Raw genomic sequence first — 21247 nt, forward strand, 5'->3', positions numbered from 1 at the left:
GGGTAGTGACCTTCTCTCATAATGTAGAACAGTAATACAGCTCCTAGGAGTTGGGTTTCACATTATGGGTAAATACCAAGAGTAGTGATCAGAGCTTGCTCCACCCTTGCTATAAGTTGTCTCAGTGTTGCACTACCAGATGGGCTACGTGTTGCACTATCCAGGTATTTGCTTATGCTTGGACTCACCGAACTTTATATAGTTTCTATATTCGGCATGAAACTCTGCGAGTTTCTTATTTGGACAATATGGGATGTAATATCCCTTAACTTAAATAATTTCATGTCGCCGAATTGAAGCCTTCGACTCTTCATATAATTAATAATTAGCTAATAAGTTAATAAATAAATATCAATTATTTTTGTATCATTCTGTGTTGTAATCAATACTGTTAAAATAAACTAACAAGTACATAATTAAGTTTACATCATTAATAATCTCCTATCAACAATTTTCTTCCAAATTAGTCTATTACTTGTCAGCACTTCAATATTGTTATATTTAACATTTCATTCTTCTAAAGCACTTCTGACCAAATCAATCCACCTAGTCCTTGGTCTTCCTCTGGCTTTTTTTTTCCTGCCATCTCGGATCAAACACCCGTTTTGCTAACCTTTCATCTCCCATTCTATTTAAGTGACCATACCACCTTAGATTAGTCCTGCTCACACATTCTTGAATGCAAAAAATTCCAAGTTTTTCCTAATATCTTCATTTTTAATATGATTTTCCATTGATGCAATCTGTTCAGGCCCCTAATTTTTCTAAGGACTCTCATATTTATAGTCTCTAATCTTTGGATCAAGTACTTTATTTCTAATCCAGCTCTCAGATTCATAACTTAAAACTGGTGTGAACACTGTCTTGTATACTGCTAATTTACTGTTTTGGCTAATTTCTCTCTTTTTCCATATAAACTTATTCAACTGGTTCTCCACCATGCCAGCTTATTCTGCTATTTCCAGATTTAACTTGCCATCTTCACTAAAAACTGTGAATAAATTATAGCTGAAATATTTTACTTGTTCTACAGATGCTCCATTCAGAATGAAGCTGAAGTTTTCAATGTTCCTGCCTATTTTCATAGTTTCAGTCTTCTTATTGCTGATTTTCATGCCAAATTTGTTACAGCTATTATTCAGTTTAGTTAGAGCTTGCACAAGATGTGTTGGGTGGGGGTACAGCATCATCTGAATAAAGCATAGAGCTCAGTTTGATATCTCCAATTCCAATGTCAGGTTTAATGCCACTTTTTTTTCATAATATGATCCATATAGATGATGAACAAGAATGGAGATAATATGCATCCTTGTCTTGCACCTGATTTTACATCAAACCAGTTATCTTCCTTCCTTCCTTCAATTCTAACTGCTGATTTACAACTTAAATATAGACTGTGAATTGCTCTGTATAATATTCCATTTATTTTCAGAACAGGCCTGGTGTTAGGAGAACTGGGGATCATCCATGGAAACTGAGCAAGAGTGTAGTTAGCAAGGGTGTTAGAACTAGGTTTTTTACTTGGAGAGTGGTGAAAGAGTGGAATAAGCTGCCAGAGTTTGTTGTGGGTGCCATGACTGTGAAGAGTTCAAAACAAAGTATGATATGAACTCATATCATAACTCATATGCTAACCACACGGCCAGCCTGGCGGCCGAGTGGTTAGCATATCCACTCCCCAGCCAAAAGGCTGTGGGCTCTAATTCTGCCATGGGCATGGATGTTTGTGATTGTCTGTGGAAATACTAGTGGTAGTGATCAGCGATAGATGGTGTTGGTGTACTTGCAGTCAGTTGGTGTATTGTGAGTGGTGGAGACAGAGTTGTAGAGTTGATGTCCTCCCTCGATGAGTCTTTGGACTCCCTGGAGATGAAAAATAATAATAATAACTCATTCACAGTCATGTGCAAATGCTGAATAGTTCTTGACATGATGTTTAGGGTCTCCTCGATGAGTCTAAGGACTCCTTGGAGTTGCCTGTAATAATAATATTAATAATAATTTATCCCGTAATAATTGTAGTGTTTTAAAAAGTTTTCATATGCCTTTTCCAGATCTACAAAACTTAAGTACACATCCTTGTCATACTCCCATGATTTCTCAGTTATTTGTTGTAATGTGAAAATCTGATCCTGACAACTTGTATTTGGCCTGAATCCAGCTTGTTCTCTCAGTTTTTTCTCTTCCACAATTTTTTTCTGCCTCTTTTCAAGTATGCTGGCTTGCATAAATTTTACCTTGAACACTTAGGATGAAAAATTCCTCTCTGATTTTCACATTCAACTTATTCCCTTTTTTATAGAGGAAAACTGTGAGAGCTCTACTCTAATCATCTGGAATTCAAACTTCTGACCAGCCCCTCTAAATTATGCAGCGCAGCCATTGTAAAACTTTTATACCTCCATATTTGAGCATTTCTAGTTGAATATTATCTAATCCAGCTGCCTTTCCACATTTCAAGTTTTTGATGGCTTTTTCCACCTCAAGTATAGATATATATATACTCCTGTTTGCATTTCTCTTGAAAATTTTCTACTACAGTTCTGTCACTGCTTGTTTCATTTAACAGTCTTTCAAAGTAATTACTTCAAACATATAATATATATCCTTATCCTAACTAATATCTAGCCAAAAAGTTAGTAGTGACACTCAATGAGTTGGAAATTTCTCACCCATACATAGTCTGTCAGTCCTATTTACAACTGCCCAGATCACAATCCTTTTGCTACAGAATGAATTCCTGCCTGACATTAATCTATTTTCTCTTGTACTGAATAATCTTAACTTGATGGGTTCATCTTCCTCCCCCCCCCACAACCAATTTTATTATGAAATATTACAGCAACATGCACTCAGCTTCTCTCCTGAAACAAAAATTTTTGCTAAATTTTTGTTTCGCAATTGGAAGAACAACAGTACATTAATGCATTCGATTGGAAAAGGCCTAAGTTTGATTCTCATCATGACAGGAGGAATCTTTATGTTTTTTTTTTTTCCCAACTTCCTCCCCCCCCCCCCCCATAACCAATTTTATTATGAAATATTACAGCAACATGCACTCAGCTTCTCTCCTGAAACAAAAATTTTTGCTAAATTTTTGTTTCGCAATTGGAAGAACAACAGTACATTAATGCATTCGATTGGAAAAGGCCTAAGTTTGATTCTCATCATGACAGGAGGAATCTTTATATGTTTTTTTTTTTTTTTCCCCAACTGAAGGTGAGTTAGCTGATCTCATACAGAAGTGGCAAGATTTTTTCTCCTGGAAACTCTGGTTTTTCATCCTGCATACAGACAAATCGGCCTTCAGAATACATGCACTTTACAGACAAAAATACTAATAGTGGTGGTGGTGGTGGGCAGTAGATGCTGTTGGTGTAGTTGATGAATTAAGTGATGGAGACAGAGAGTTGTAGAGTGAGTGCCATCTGTCGATGAGTCTTTGGACTTCTTGGAGGTGTCACAAAATAGTAAAAAAATAGTTAATCTGGCCACTAACTCAGTGACTTGTTCCTCATTTGGCAATGGCTAAGAAACATCAATTATTTGAAACACAACAAATGCCTCAACTTTCTACTTAAAATAGAGAAACAACAACACTTCTCTTTGATCTCCAGCTACATATTACCTTCAATTAAAAGAATTACAAAAACGAAAGAAACTGTGTAAAAAAAAAATGATTAACGTAGAATTTTCAATTAAGTATGATAGGCATCATCAGTACAAGATCACAGAAAGAGAATTAAACAATAACAGACAATTCTAAAAATCACCATCTGAGTTTTATTAGAATGAAACTGGCCAACAAAATGAAAATAAATTCTTGGAATTCATCACACATTTACTGTTGCATTTATTGAGGCCATTTCTGGAAGTTATTTAAAGATATGATGATGAAAGAAGTGAGGAATAAATTTTTAACTTGGAAAGTGATGGGTGAATGGAATGAATTGCCAGAATTTTGTGAACGTGGAGAGTACAAATAAGTTCAAAGTTCAACATCATAGACATGTTGCTGATTAATTTTGCCTCGCACAAAGGATCTGCCAACTCCATAGAGGTTGCTATAATATTAATAATATTTAATAATAAACAAAAATTATATTCTTCTTTAATCCTTTATCCAAGTGTAAGCAAAAAAGTTTGCACGATAGGTATCTTCACAACTAGGCTACTTGTATATATATATGGAGCCTAGTGACTTCACATAAATTGCCTGAGTATCTCAAAATGCAAAGCATACATCCTTTCGAGTGTATAATACTATGCATTATGGGAAGGACCACCAAAAGATACCATGGTTGAAGTCACCAGGCTGATGATCAATAAAATTATAAATCAATAAATTGCTGATGATCAATAAAATTATAAAAAAAGGTAAACATTTTCATGACTTACCTAAGCGTGGCTGAAATTCAGCAATTGCATCATACCTCTCTATTTGTTCCAGCATGGAAAGAAGAGTCGCAATTGTACTTGAAGGATGAAGTTCCCATAATTCAAGAATGTGTTTAATGGGATCAGGTTTGGATTCAAAACTGCGCACTTCCATATGATCATAACCCATTAGTTCTGCAAGTCCTCTGAAGTCTTTTGCTAAACCAGTTGATGTTGGTAGATATTGAGGAGGATTAAGATATTTGGCAAGTATTAAACGGCTTGAAACATTCAGTATTTTAGCAGGAATGGTACTGTAATCTGGATGTGAAGGTCCTGACATTTTTAGTCTTTTCAAAAATGACCCAGTTATTAATTATAATGAACTTGTATAGGATCATGTAATACTTCATATACCTGAAATTAAAATTCAATAGGTCAAATATAAATCTAGATTTAAATATAAATAAATAACACTGATAACACGATAACACTGATAATGTATCACCACGTATTCTGAAAGAATGTGCCAGGGAGTTGACGCCTGCCTTGACATATTTTTTTAATATGAGTCTTGCACTCGGTCAAGTTCCTAAGGAGCGGAAGGAGGGCAAGATTGTGCCACTTCATAAAGGAGGTGATCGAACTCAAGCATCAAACTATAGGCCTATCTGTGTGTCAGGCGTTGTGGTTAAGTTGTTGGAGAAGCTTATGAGAACTAGGATCCAGAGTTGGGTTGATAACAATGGTATTATCTTTGATGTATAGCATGGATTTGCTAAAGGAAGGTCATGTTTTAGCTACTTACAATAAAGTGACTGCTTCCTTGGACAGAGGAGAAGGATACACGAAAATATACTTGGATTTCGCAAAGGCTTTTGATAGAGTACCTCATGATAGGTTGACAGTCAAACAAGAGCAGATGGGGTTGGATATTAGATTAGTGTATTGGATTGGAGACTGGCTATCTGATAGGTATCAACAAGTTGTGTATGGGGGAGTGATATCCAGGAAAAGGAAAGTCACTAGTGGAGTGCCTCAGGATCTGGAGAGTCTGTTTTAGGGCCATTACTATTTAACTTGTATATTAATGATATAGGTGAAGATTTGGATGGAGATATTCAGTTGTTTGCAGATGATGCAAAGTTGGGATGAACCATGAAGTGTAGTGAAGATGTTGTGGCCTTACAGGAAGACTTGAATAGATTGAGGCACGGAAATGGGGATGCGAGTTCAATGTTGCAAAATGTAAGGTTTTAAAATTTGGAAAACAAAGATGGGATGCAGAATTTATGCTTGGTGAGAATATATTGTTGGAGGTAGAAGAAATAAGAGATCTGGGGGTGATAGTGGATAAGGATCTAAAATTTAGGGGACACATTGCCAAAATTGTGAAGACAACACAAAGGCTTCTGGGAATGATGCGGAGGACACTGACGTGTAGAAGTAGGGAGATTCTTGTTCTATTGTATAAGGTTTTGATTAGGCCACACATGGACTATTGTGCCCAGATTTGGTCACTGGGTTTTCAGAAGGATGAAGAGATGTTGGAAAGGGTCCAAAAGAGACTGACTAAGGTAGTTTCTGACCTCTGGAACGCTGAGTATGAGGAAAAATTGAGAAGATGTAATTTGCAGAGTCTGGTGGACAGGAGGAAGAGGGGAGATATGATAGAGACCTACAAGTTGGTAAGGGGTTATTATAGGATCAATGCTGGAGAAGTTTTATAGAGAATAGTGGGAGATCAGGGGAGAACCAGAGGTCATCCCTGGAAACTGTATAAAGAGGGTGTGGGTAGGGGAGTGAGAGAAGATTTTTTTCATGCAGAGTTGTCAATGATTGGAATGCCTTGCCTGAGAATGTGGTGTCAGCAAAGAGTTTGAATGTGTTTAAAACACAGTATGATGAGCTGTGTGTGTGATAAAAGGACCTCCCAGATGAGTCTTTGACTCCATGAGGTCTTGGGGTGGTAATAATAATAATAATATAACACAATATTAAAAAGATATTTTAATAAATAATGTTAAGAATAAGAGTAGTAGTAAACATTTAAAACATCACTTGGAAAATAGCATTATTCCATAATTTCTACATCAGAATGTTAACATCAGAAGTGCAAAACGTAACATAACATCAAATGTTATGTTCTGCACATAACATTTTTTTAAAAATTATTTACTATTATTATTAGCATCAGACGTCTATGGAGTCAAAAGATTCATCATGGAAGGTTTAACCACTACTGTACACAAGATCAAAAAACTGTGCCTTGAACTCTTTATTGTCTCTGCATTTACCACTCTCTAGACCAGTGTTTCCCAAAATGTATTATGTGTATCCTAGGGGTATGTGAAAGGTTTTTAATGAGTACAAGGCACTTTATTTTTGATTTTGGTTACTTTTGTTTTTTACTTTTATATTTTTGTAGCCAAACTGTCACATATAAGTACAGGTATATTATTATTATTAAACCTCCATGGAGTCAAAAGACTCATCATGGAAAGTCCTACTGTTACACACACACACACACACACACACACACACACACACACACACACACACACACACACACACACACACACACACACACACACACACACACACACACAGAGTTTATCATACCATGCCTTAAATATGTTCCCTGTCTCTGTGCTCACCACACTCTTGGACAATTCGATAATATTATTCTATATTATATTCTATAATTAATTGTTTAATAACTAAAAACACCTAAAAGAAGTTTTAAACACAATGTATCTCTTGGCATGTATGGACTAACAGTCCTTTAGGGTCCACATTGTGGTTGACAGGATATTCATGTTCCAACCATGTGAACTGTGTACATTAAAAGTTTCAACTTCCAGAGATGGCCTCATGTTCAATGCCTGTCTTCCTCTATTGCATGAAAGTTCTCCTTCACATTAACCTGATAGCATTCCTCCTCAGTGTCAATCATATTTCTCTTATTCAGAAGGTTTGAAAATGGCATTTCCATAATCTGTCTTCATATCACACATTCCAAAAACCTGATTGCTTTAGCCAATCTTCTCTGGACCCTCTCCAAGATATCCTCATTACCCTTGAAAACCAGTTGACCAGATCTGTGCAAAACAATTCATAGGTGAACTGATCAAGGCTTTACAATGGAACCATAACCTCTTTGCTTCAACGTGTCAAAGTCCTCTTCATCATTGCAATAATCCATTATAATGTCCTTAAACTACAAGTTTCCATGTACCATCACTCTCAGATTTCGCATTTCCTCTGCCTCCTTCAAAATTGTCCCCATAAACTGCATACCCTGCATCCCATTCTCCCCAACCAAAAAGTCTTCAAAAAGTTAGTTAAGGCTAAAAGAGCTCTGTTGGAGAATAAAAAGCATTAGAGTACTTCATTTATGTTTTAATTTAAAAATATAGATAATTCCACTATACTAAGGAGCAGCTAGAACTGGTGCAGCAAATTATAGACCAATCTGTAACTCTGAGTATTTATTAAGGTATTAGAAAGACTGGTGAGGAGTTACATCCAGAGATGGGTAAGTAATAATATGAATTTTATTGGACATCATGGCTTTGTGAAAGCTAGGTCTTGTTTTATCACTCTACTCACAATCTACAGTTAGAATGAAGTTGAATAAGAGAAGTGGATACACTATGATTCTTTTGGATTCTTCTAAGGCATTTAACATAATTCAGCATATGAGGAATAGGTATGTAAAATAGGCTTGTGGCATGGATTGAAGCATAGTTATCTGACAACTATCAAAGAGTGATCTATGGAGAAACTAAATGTAAGAGAATGAGAGTGATCAGTGGGGCACCACACAGTTCTGTGCTTGGACATACAAGATAAGGTCTTTAGGAGAAACATTCACTTATATGCAGACAATGCTAAGTTGGGTTGGGTAATAAGGAAAAAATTCTGATACAGAATCCGTGCAGGCCGACTTGAACAGAGCGATTCTGTGGACAATGTTAATGAGTCGAATTGATACTGCTAAGTGCAAAGATATGTGATCTGTGTTGAAGACTTTTCTGCAAATGGTTGATGAAGCTAGAGACTTAAGGGTAATGGTGGACATCGAGTTAAAAGTTTAGAGGCTACATTGCCAAAGTGGTTAAGACATCACATTAGACAACTGCAATCCTGAAAAGAACACTAACTTGCAATATAAGGAAGATATAAGGAAGTTATTCTACCACTTTGCAAGGCCTTGATAAAACAACATCTGGACTACTTTGGTCATGTATGGTTACCAGTGTTACATGCAGATGAAGAAACAGTGGAAAAAGATCCAACACCAGCTAACCAAAATCAGATTTAGGTTGCAGAACTTTGCATATGAATAAGGGACTGAAGGAGTGTGGTCTTCAAAGTTTGAGAGATAAGAGGAGAGGTGATGTGATAGAAGCATACAAGGTATGTAAGAGATTCTTAGTTTAGACACAGGAAAAATATTGCAGCTCATGGCAAGCAGGGAAGAACTTGATCATCTCCATAAGCTGAATAAGTGTGTGATTAGGAAGAATGTGAGGTCCAAATTATTTTTGGACTTGATACAATAGGTATCAAGCACCTACATATTCCAGAGCCCTTGTTGATGGAGAGGTGTAAGATGATTTACAAAAGAAATCATGTTGCTTCTTTATGTTAGAAGCTTTAAGTAATCATATTTTTTGTTATTAAAATAGCAGATATCAGTGAGCATTAACTGTTACACATTTCTCTACTTCTATTAAGAGAGTTTCTCGAGTACATTTCATGGTCAAATTATTACATAAGGTGAGGGGAAAAAATTAAATTAAATTAAATTCTCAGATTGATGATGCTGTTATATACATAAATTATATCTAAAACACACATAATGGAATAAAGAAATACATTTTTTGCTTGAGAACCAATCCCTGACAAAGCAGGAAACGATTTTGTAATCCACTTTACTGACATTGCTCTTAATTCCTGAAGTGGATTGCAAAATGTTTTCCCTGTTCAGTCAGGGGTTGGTTTCTTTCATTCCACAGTCAGTGAACCTTTTTTACTGTCAACTATGCTATTCTTCCTATGGTAATGATACTCTTGCAGCAGATGGCTTCCTACCTTCTGCTTGACATTTGCAAGCAAAAGATCAACTGCTTCTTGCAAAAGGTTTTGTGCTATCATTACTATTACTATTATTACGGGCAACTCCAGGGAGTCATTAGACTCATCGAGGGAGGCCCCAAATCATATTCATCACAACTATTTGACATTCATACAGTATCTATCATACCTCGCCTTAAACTCATTCACTGTCACGGCATCCACCACAGACTCAGGGAGCGCATTCCACTCATTCACTCTCTAAAAGTAAAGAACCCAGCTCTAACACCTTTACTAACCATACTTTTGCCCAGTTTCCATGGATGTCCCCTAGTCCTCCCACAACCAGCCCTGTTCTCAAAAATATCTTCTGAATTAATTTTATAGAAACCCTTCAGTAATTTGAATGTCTCAATCATATCTCCCCTTCTCCGCCTATCAACCAATTTTTGCAACCCACAAATCCTCAACCTGTTCTCATATGGTTCATTCCACAGACCTGCTATCATCTTGGTCACTCGCCTCTGGATCCTCTCCACATCCTCCCCATCAAGAAGAAACCTAGGTGACCAAATCTGAGCACAGTAGTCTAGATGGGGTCTTATCAAGGCTCGATACAGAGGAACAATAACCTGCTTGTCTCTGCTTGTCAACGTATTCTTCAGCAACCAAGTGATTTGATGAGCTGTTTTGGTCACTTTTGCAATGTGTCCCCTAAATTTCAATTCCTTATCTACCAACACTCCTAAATCTCGTGCCTCATCAATTTCCTGGAGCACGGTTCCACCAATGCAGTAAACTGCCGCCAATCTTTTCACCCCAAAATGCATAACCTTACATTTTGCCACATTAAACTGACATCCATTCTCCTTAGCCCAGACCTCCAATCTATCCAAATCATCCTGCAAAATTTTGACGTCATCTGCATTCACTATTGCCCTACCCAACTTCGCATCATCCGCAAACAAATGAACTGTTCCTCTCAGATCATTTCCTATATCATTTATGAACAAATTAAACAGCAGTGGTCCAAGAACAGATCCTTGTGGCACACCACTAGTCACAGGCCGTCTTGTGGACTCTACTCCCGAGTAAACCACTCTCTGATATCTCTCCGTCAACCACCCTCCTATCCATCTCACCAACCCTATGTCCATTCCCATATGCTGCAATTTACTGATTAGAATTCCATGTGGAATCCTGTCAAATGTCAAATCATGACTTGTATATCTCAGGAAGAAATTATATATCTGAAGTAGAAATTGCCTTGGCAGTAATGAAGAAATAACTGCAGATCTGCAGATTGAATGACTGTGTATGGATCAGGTTGAAGTATTTATCTTCTGTTTGCAAACAGCCACAGGTGAAACTTGCAGTAATCATCTTGATTGGCAATAAGCTTTCTACATTAAAGACATGGATTTGGCCCCTTGACTGAATTAAAGTCTTCAACGCAGAAAGATTGATGTTTTGTATAATTAATTTTCTAAGACGTTTTATTTATTTAGAAATTAATGCTATTTATTACCGAGTGACATAAATGTGTTATATCAATCATGTAATAAATATATTTTCCTTATTAAAAAGAAAATAAAAGAAATAAAAAGTGTTGTATTCAGTGGCAGCCGGCAAAAATTTTAAGTCGAGGTGCTGCATATACAAAATAAGAAAAATAATTCATTTTTTCCTAATCAGTAACCAATTTATTAATAAATAAATTTACATATTAAAAAATTGCTTTATTAAAAATATTTCACCCTCACCACGAACACACACAATAATAAAAGTTTCGTTCACAGAAATCACACGTGCAATCATACAATTTATCTGTAGCGACACTGCTCCATGAGCAGTATCGGATTCACTTGTTATGTGTAGTGACAAGTGCAAATGAATATTGGCGAGTCTAGCTGCAATTGGCCGAACGTGATAATTCGACACTGCGTAAGATCACAGTGCATTTGTTTAGTAATCTAAAGCGTTAATCAAGCAATTCCAATTATTAACTATTCAATCAATGTCGAAACATAAACTGTAACCTTTAACATGTCGTACTACATTTATATAATGTTGTCAGCATTGTTATTATTTATAAACACAAACAAAATTTAATTTTTTCGTTTTTTCCTTCATAGTGCTGCAGTGTCACAGTGCTTATGTACAAGCCACCACTGGTTCTATTTAACATACTTATCCTCACCCAATCACAATATTTTGTTTTTCTACTTTTAAAAATTTTGTCTGATCCCCACGAGTTTGAGTGAAAGGAAAAATGGTCCCATGTATACTGTACATAAGTTAGTCATCACCATGCTAGAACTGGATGAGAGAATGAAAACACTGCTGGCTTTACTGATGTAATTAATATTTAAGGCACAATTGGAGATCAGCTATGTGTGTGATGATGTGTACCTCCCATGATGTCTCTGATTCCATGAAGGTCATGTGTTAATAATAATAATTTATTTTAATTTGTATTATAATTCACTTACAATTCACATTTATTTAACTGAACCGAACTAAACATTCATAGTATTATTCTGCTCTGATTTCTTGAGATAGACGTTCGCCTATATCCTTCCCCGTCCTCCCATATTTGCCACCGGTATCAAATCCAAAGAGCTCATTGCTATCACAACACCATTCGATGGCATATGTTCTATCAAAAACTCAATCATTCCTCACATAGAACATGCATCCAGTACCGTCGACAGGGTGTAGTATAGAGGCAGCCTGCCTCGTGGTGCCGCTTAATTCAGGGCACTCATTCAGCCTTATTGCGGTAGGCGCTGTATTAGGGAAACAAGACATACTACATCTAACGTAGATGCAATAGATTTATTTGAAGAATTAAAAATTCTCTCAAAAATAATACAAGAGAAAAGTGGTCCTCATCAAATGTTATCATATATATACCGGGTGATCCAAAAGTAACAGAAAAAGTAAAAATTCAATAATTCGAAAAGTATAGACAGTAGAACGATGCGGTTTTCACAGAAATGCACAGAAAGACATGGGATTTTTTTTAATAACAAAAAATTTTATTACCAGAATAGTTACATTTGCCACCGACAGGTAGGTGCTTCGCTTGTGTCAGTAGTTTGTGCAGTGGCACAGCACAGTTTGCAATGCAGCTAGGTTTGCAATACAGCACAGTTTGCAATGCTTCTTACAAATATTCAATGTGACGGCCGTCATTCATGAGAATGGACGTCAGACGTGGCACAACACCCTGCACAGCATCGAAGAGGGTTTCAGCTGTAATTCCTGTCACATGATGGCGAATAGCTTCTTTCAACATGGCCAATGATGTCGGCTGACCTCTGTACACCTGTGACTTCAAGTAGCTCCATAACCAAAAGTCACAAGGTGTAAGGTCTGAAGATCTTGGTGGCCATTCGTGCGGAAAAGAGCGACTGAGGACACAGTCATCGCCAAATGCCGATCGCAGCAGGTGCTGAACAGGACCTGTGATGTGCGGAGGTGCTCCATCCTGTATGAATGTTACATTATGGAGCACTTGCTTCTCTTGCAAGGAGGGAATGATGCTGTCTCTTAAAAGCAATGCATAACGCTCGCCTGTGACAGAAACAGTTCGAAATGTACTGCTGTGGACTTCCTCAAAGAAAAAGGGGCCTATAATTAATTATGCAGTGAACCCACACCATGCTGTCACCTTTGGCTGATGAAAAGGGGTTTCCACAATCGCATGTGGGTTCTCTCTTGCCCAGATGCAGCAGTTGTGTGCATTTACACTTCCATTAAGCGAACAGTGTGCCTCGTCAGTTCACAGGAGATTTGACAGCCAGTCGCATTGTTTTCCATCTGTTAAAAAGCCCAATTTGCAAATTCATGATGTCTCTCGAAATCGGTTGGTTTCAGTTCCTGTACATGTTGGATTTTGTAAGGATACCTCTTGAGGATGATCCTGAGTGATCGCCACACAGTCCCGTACAAAATGCCAGTTCGTCTTGAAATTTCACGCGCACTGCATTCCCCATGTGTGGAAGCTGCCAATTATGTGTCGGTCTCGTGTTCGACCTCGTGCACAACTGCAATAGTTTTTTTGGGTCTCCCGCTTCTTGCACATGCTTCCAAACTACCAGTGTCCTCAAATCTTTTCATCATAGCTATCAGTGAGGAACAAGACATCGGTCTCTTACCACTTCTAATACCCCGCATCAAATGATAGGTGTGCAAAGCCACATTTGCAAATTCGGAGTTCTGATAATACAGCTTAACTAAAAGTGCTTTATCTCGTAATGATAACATGCCTCACCTTGGCAGAACGTTTAACTTCAGTAATAAACGTTGAATGCTGAAAGTTTAACTTCAGTATTCACCACATCCGAAATTTACGTACTTAACGGTTTAACACGTTCATTGCCAATCACACGATATCGCGCAATGCGAGTTCTCACCAAACGGTCGATCACGCGTTATCGCGTGGACGTCGCTAACTAAATAAAAAAAATAAAAAAAATTTGGCCACCACACGAAATTCCAATTTTCAGCTTGGCAATGAAAGTGTTAAATAGTGACGGGTAGCAGCTCCGGGACAGCTGCAGCGCCACCTGTCGATGGCAAATGTAAATTTTCGTTATTAAAAAAATCCCATGTCTTTCTGTGCATTTCTGTGAAAACCATATCGTGCTACTGCCTATACTTTTCGAATTATTGAAGTTTTACTTTTTCTGTGACTTTTGGATCACCCAGTATATATATACCAGGCCGCTTGACAGCACGAAGGAAGACTTTGTTTCGAATCTAGTCGTCGATTAGAGGAAATTTTTCGACATCTTTTTTCGACCGGTTCCCAAGTTAGTCGATCTCTGGCACGGGTAAGCGGGTTTTTTCTCCCAAAAACTCTGGTTTTTCATCCCATAAACTCAATAAAATCGACCATAGAACCCACATTATTTCAAACATTAAATATATTGTTATGGTCAGGGACCACGAGATGGCGGCACTTGTTGAGATCCTCCCCTCTCTTCACTGCGTGCTGCTTAATTAGTGATAGCCTTGGGCCAGTAGAGATTGAACTGCCCACTCAGTCTTCAAAAGTTAGATAGGGCTAAACAGTCTCGCCTACTCCCTATACAGGAATATAAAGGCGTTAGTTGAATTTTTTTAAATGTATAGATCTGGTAGTCACTGTGTTGTAGAGTGTTGAGTGTGGATTAGAGAATTGTGGGTTGTGAATCATGGCTTTTCTTTATTGTAAGAGTTTTTAGTAGTGAAGTAATGGCACGTACTAAGCAGATTGTATTGTAAATTAGTGGATTGATTATTTGTAGTAGAGTTGTTATTGTGATAGTGAACTTCAACACAGCATTCTTTCAGCTGTATTTCATTCAAGGTAAGATTTTATCTCTGAAATTTTCTCAGGCCCTCTCCTGTTCCCTGTCCAGTGCTCGGCAGTAGTCTTCCACCTTTAAAAAGGAGATTTCCACTGTCCGTCTACACTCGGTGGTAGGAAGGGACAGGGCAGGTCCTGTTCCACACGCCCTTCAAACTGCAGATTAGGTTTAATCGTGAATACCCCATATGATGACTTAAACTTTAGGAACTCCTTACAGTTTTCAAGCATGTTGGATACCTCCTTCACTCCAAATGGCCCAGTAGGGTAGAGATCCACCAGATTATTGAAGTCAAATCAGAGGACTACCAACCCACTGATCCACTTTCCAGCACTTCTCAAAATAACACCAGGGAGAGTATGTCGCCAGCTATCGGCCAGCTACTAGTGGACTCAGATGACTCTACAGACTATCAGATGGTCAGTAGAAAGAAGCATAAGAAGGGGTCTCCTGCTACAGAACCTGAAACAACAGCAGAAACAGAGGCTCAGCCCAAAGATAGGATAGCACTGATGGACACATCGGTACAGCTGTAGAAAGAGCAGCTTCAGTGAACACAGCAACTCATTTGTTTTTAAGATCTAAAGACAAATGGTCGACAGTAGCAGAGGTGATGAAGAACACTGAAATCAAGTTCACCTCTGCTAAAAATGAAGGTGTCCGCATTCAACAAGAAAGAGTATCGGACTACTGTCGGCTTACTAAATTTATGGACGAGCTGAAAATTCCATATCATACATTCCAGCTAAAAAGCGAGAAAAACTTAAAGGTAGTCATCAGAGGTCTAGTGGAAACAATAACATCAGAGGAGATAGCCACTGACCTCAAGTTACTAGGCTTAGAACCTATAAAAGTCTCGCGCATGTACTGTGCATAAAAACGTCCCATGCCTCTGGTTTTAGTAGAAATCAGTAAAGACCAGAGAGAAATATATGACCTAAAAATATATGACCTAGTAATTAAGACAGAGCCTCTCAGAAGGAAGACATCTGCAGGTCAATGCCACCGCTGCCAGAAATATGGGCATGCGTAGAAGCTTTACAAGTGCGTTAAATGTGGAGGCAATCACCCCTCTCATACATGTTCTAAACTATGCACTACTCCCGCTAAATGCGCAAATTGCGGTGGGCCGCACCCGGCGAACTACACAGGTTGCTCATCCCATCCATCTAATATGTCTAAAGCTAGAGAAACAGGAGTCCCATCAATTCAGAAGCGTGCTACACCTCCTATGCCAGAAAACCATGCGCGAGCTACTACAAGTATCAGATCGTACGACTCAGTGGTTTCCTCACATACCAAATCGGCAGAAACTATACCAAGCAGTCAAAACTCTGCTGCAATGCTTGCCGCCACTCTTGGAGAAATGCTAACAGCTTTCAGTAAAACAAATCCAAACCAGGCTGATACAAACAGATTTCTCAAAAATACCCAAGTCATTTTCTCAATAATTAATGGATAATCCAGCCACTTCAATAAATTCCATGCAGATCGCATTCTGGAATGCAAACGGTATTAATAACAAAATTCTGGAACTACAAGAGTTTGCAGATCACTTCAAAATTGATGTTCTCTTGATCAATGAGACATACCTACGGCCCTGTGATAATCCCAAACTCAGATACTATTCTTTAATCAGAAATGATAGGCTTAATGCCAGAGGTGGGGACACTGCCATCTTTATCAAAAAAAAAAATATCCCTTGCAATGAAATTAAAAAGACCACTACAACTAATCTTGAAGAAACTGGCATAGAAATTCATACCAATAATGCAGGCAAATTAAAAACATATTCAGTTTACAGTCCTCCAGGCAAAACTCTCTTATCCTCTGACTTCTCCCAGCTACTCGATACAAATGAAGCAACAGTTGTGACAGGAGATCTCAATTCAAAGCATCTTCTATGGAATAGCAAGAACTCCAATAACAACGGAATGATTCTCTACAACTTTGCTTTGTTCAGAAACATTGTCATTGCAGGACCTATTGAACCAACACACTATGGACCGTTTGGCAGACCTGATGTTCTGGATATTGCTATTTTCTAAAACACTTTTCATCAGTTCCAACTTCAAGTGGTTAATGAGCTCAGCTCTGATCACAGTCCAGTACTTTTAAGCCTAGGGGAGGGGGATCCTGAACTCATTCCCAGCCAATCACATACTAACTTTGCAAAATTCAAAGCTGCAATCAACACTATTATAGACTCAGTACCTAATATTTCCTCCCGTGAAGCATTAAACGCGGCAGTCAACAATCTAGAAAATAAAATTCAATCTGGCTTATCTGCAGCCTCTTCCACTTTCACCCCAGCTCAAGTAAACCTATTCCCAGAAGAAATCCTTGCTCTAATCAGAAACAAAAATAGAATTAGACGCCGCTACCACAAAACGGTATCTCCCCAAGATCGCCGAGAACTAAATAGGGCAACCAATCAAATCCGATATGCTCTCAAAGACTTCAGGAATCAACAATGGAGAAAAAAAACTGAATTCCTTAAAAGCTGAGGATATCTGACTATTGAATTTGGCTCTCCGCACGGATCGGTCCAACACACAGCCCATCCATGGCGAAAGAGGCATAGTGTACAGAGATGATGAGAAGGCTGAAGCTTTTGCAGATGCCCTGGAGCTCCAATGTAGGCCGAACTACACGCACGTGAATTTACTATTCATTGAAAAAATCCATCGATATGTTTGCTGCGCTTTACGTCATCCCTGTAGCCAAGAAAATATTAGTTTCACTTCACCTAAGGAAGTTTATTTCATCATAAAGAAACTCAACAACAACAAAAAGGCTCCAAAACCCAATGAGATTACCAACAAAACTATTAAAACGCTTCCTCATAAAGCAGTCATGCACCTGGTAGCCATCATAAATGCAATACTCAGACTCAGTTACTTTCTCACTCGATGGAAAAAAGCAGATAAAATTCTCTTTCATAAAGCAGGGAAATCACCACTGTTCCCACAGAATTATAGGCCCATCAGTCTCTTGTCATGCTTAGGGAAAATTGCTGAAAAAGTCATTCTCAATCGTCTACAAGATGAAGCAAACAAAAAAAAAACAACATTATTCCAAAAGAGCAATTTGGGTTCTGTACTGGGTACAACTCAACAAGTACATCGATTAATAGAATATATTACAACCGGATTCAACTGGAGACAACACACAGGAGCTATCTTTCTGGATGTGGCAAAGGCGTTCGATAAGGTTTGGCATAAGGGCCTTATCTATAAAATGATTATAGCCAACATTCCACTTTACCTCACTAAGATCGTCGACTCCTTTCTAAAAGACCGTACATTTCAGGTTAAGCTTCGCGGACTTATATCCTTTTTGAAAAGAATCACTGCGGGTGTTCCTCAGAGCTCGCTACTTTCGCCGCTGCTTTTTAACATCTTCGTTGCAGACGTTCCTAGCACGACATCAGCCACCATAGCTTGCTATACGGACGATATAGCAATTTTAAGCAGGTCTCTCAGACCCCCATCTAGCTATGCAGCACCTACAAGTCGCAGCATCAAATCTAGAAAAATGGTTCAGAAAGGGGAGAATAGCTGTAAATGCTGACAAAAGCACTGCCATTCTCTTTACCAGATGGAGAGCATGCCTATGGAGAGGTCAACCTTTTCAACACAACCATTCCATGGAAATCTAAAACCAAATATCTAGGTATACAACTGGATAACCACCTCAATTTTAACCCTCACATTGACTATGCTTGCAACAAATCAAATTCCGCAAATGTACAGCTCTACTCTCTTCTCAACCGAAGAAGTCAAGTCAACACTGAAATCAAATTGCTGATCTACAAAACAATTATTAGACCTACATTAACGTATGGATCACAGTTTGGGGTCACACTTCCCACAGCAACATCAGAAAACTGCAAGTTATTCCGAACAAATGTCTTCGCATGATTTTCGACGCTCTGTGGTTTGTCAGGGATGCTCTCCTCCACCGAGTTGCTAACACACCAGATATTTCCACGTTTCTCCATGAAACTGCCTCTACATATTTCACAAAAGCAGCTATTCACCCCATTCAAGAATCGTTCAACTGCGATGAAAACGACAGGTGGAAACAAAAGCGCCCGAAAGCAGCTCTGCTCATCGGTACAAGCGCTCCCACACCGCCCTAATTTGGGCGAGCCAAGTGCTCGATAATCTATCACTAAATTAACCCAACTTCTTAGAGATGAAGGGATTATAATCCAAGGGATTGATATCCATCCAGCCATAAAAGTCAGCAGTCAACAGGTTTATATATATATAACCAAAATCTTGCAGAAATTTATCCCAACGTAACCACCGCCCTAAGGATATTGTTAATAATTTCTGTTAGCGTAGCAAGTGCGGAAAGAAGTTTTTTCAAGCTTTAACTGATTAAAAATTATTCGAACAGCAATGACCAAGAAAGATTGCTTCATCTAGCAACTATATCGATAGAGGCGGACATAGCTTATAATTTAAATTTATAAGAGCTTATAAACAGTTTTATTGTGCGATATCCCCATAAAGCAAATATAATAATATTTAATTAATATTATTATGTAATCGTTTTGCATTAATGTTTCTCTTGTAATAAAAACAAAATAGCAATTGGAGATTTTCTTATATTTTTGTCTTATAATCCATCAGGGGCGATATTTAATTGTTTGCCTCAGGGTACGATCTAATCTGGAGATGGCCCTGCATGCATTCAGTAAAAATAACATTAATACAATTTTGTTTTGTTATGCGAGATAATTTCCTGATTTTATTGAGACTTTTCCCAAAATAAATTACTAATTTAACGCATTAACACTTTCAAAATCAGTGGCGATTGTCTATCAGAAGTTATTGTGGGGATGTTGAAAGCGTTCATAAGTGCAATGAAAGCTCGAAGAATCATTAAAAAAAATCTCTATTTTGGTATTTTTATGAAGAAAGAATTCCTCATGGGGAGGAAAACCCAGTATATTTACAACTACTGACATTAAAAACAAGTTTTTAAAAGGACATTTCAGTTTGATGCATACAAAGGGGGAATACCCATACACCAAGGTCAAAATCTATCCTACTTATCCACTGTTCTCGCCCTGGGATATTTCTAATTATAATCATCAAGGTCATTCGTAAGTCTGGCGCGCAGAACAAAAAGAGCAAATGCTGAAAAGATTGCTGAAAATCCCAGTACAGTACTTGATTTTGGAAAATTGTAAAGTAACGATATGTAATATTGAAACTGGACTCCTCAAAATAAAAATTAAAAAAAATACAATTTTCTTATTTCGAGATCAATAATAATAATAATGATTTATTATATTAGTCGGTGTTTGCCACAACCATTTATCCATCATCAATAGGCAAAGGGTTGTTGCACAGATACTTGCTATAACTTTCAAAAGGTTTGTGTTGGACTCCAATAATGTACTCAAATGTTCTTTTGAATTAGAAAAAAAGAAAAGAAAAGAACGGAGTACCTGATAGTTTAACGCGTACATAAACGCACATCAAATGGCTAGTACATAGACTGGTGTTTACAAAATTGCATGTGAAAAATTCAGACTTATTCTAGGGATGCTCTCGAGTTAAGAAAAAAAAAAAAAATCTAAGCATGTTTCCAATAACCAAACAGTTCTGGATATTGCCGGTTTCGTTTTTTTATAAAGCTATTTTTAAAAATAAAAAAAAAATCAACAGCTGTAACTCCGTAATCATTCAAAATCGTCGGAGATCTTTAACACTTCGAGAACTTATGGCACAGGCGCACAAGGCTCTAGCGTTGGGGGGGGGGGGGATCAAGGCCAATTTAAAGGCCCCAAATAATGAGGAAGGGCCCTGGGGAACTCTAACGCCTAGGGAAAAGTGTAAGTACGGCCGTGGTCTTTAGAGTGACAATAAATAAATAAATAAAACGATATAAGCATGATCCTATATTGAACGGGTACCCTGTTAAGGCTACTGTTTTTCTTTACATAGTATAAATAAATAAATTATTATCAGACCTGCAGGGAGTCAAAGGACTCATCGAGGGAGGCCATAGATAACTCACGCAAACTGTCAAACCTTCTCCTAAACTCATTCACACTAGATGCACTCAATTTCATCAATCGATATCCTATAATGCCCTCTAAGAAGTTTATAGACTTTTATCATATCATTCCTCTTTCTCATGTCTACCAGTGTCTGCAGTCCACACATTCTCTACATTTCCCTAATCTATAAAGTGCTGCAAAAATGGAATTTTTGAAGCACTTTCTTGCAGCCTTTCCACAGCTTCTTTATCCTCGAGGGACCCAAATGTGGTCGTATCGAAGTCTTGTAAAGGGGAAAAATAACTTCCATATCCTTACATGCCAGTGTTCGTTTTAACATCTCAATTATCCTCCGACTTGTACTTGCAATTTTTGCTATGTGACCCTTGAACTTCAACTTCTTATC

The 21247-nt window shown here is 37.9% G+C and overlaps 1 protein-coding gene across 6 annotated transcripts in view; it reads right to left on the reverse strand.

The window, feature by feature from the left end:
* Positions 1-21247, reverse strand: part of LOC150098822 (myeloid differentiation primary response protein MyD88-like) — a 118486-nt gene that overhangs the window by 72409 nt on the left and 24830 nt on the right. For all 6 annotated transcript variants that reach the window (XM_090405693.1, XM_090405691.1, XM_090405694.1 and 3 more), the window contains one exon: positions 4399-4794. In XM_090405693.1, coding sequence (XP_090261819.1) covers positions 4399-4720 — 322 coding nt within the window. In that variant the 5' untranslated portion in view covers positions 4721-4794. The remainder of the gene's footprint in view (positions 1-4398; positions 4795-21247) is intronic.

Source organism: Typopeltis vanoorti, chromosome 15, assembly GCF_054136105.1.
Source record: "Typopeltis vanoorti isolate ZY-2024b chromosome 15, IOZ_Tvanoo_1.0, whole genome shotgun sequence".
Taxonomy (NCBI): Eukaryota; Metazoa; Arthropoda; class Arachnida; order Uropygi; family Thelyphonidae; genus Typopeltis; species Typopeltis vanoorti.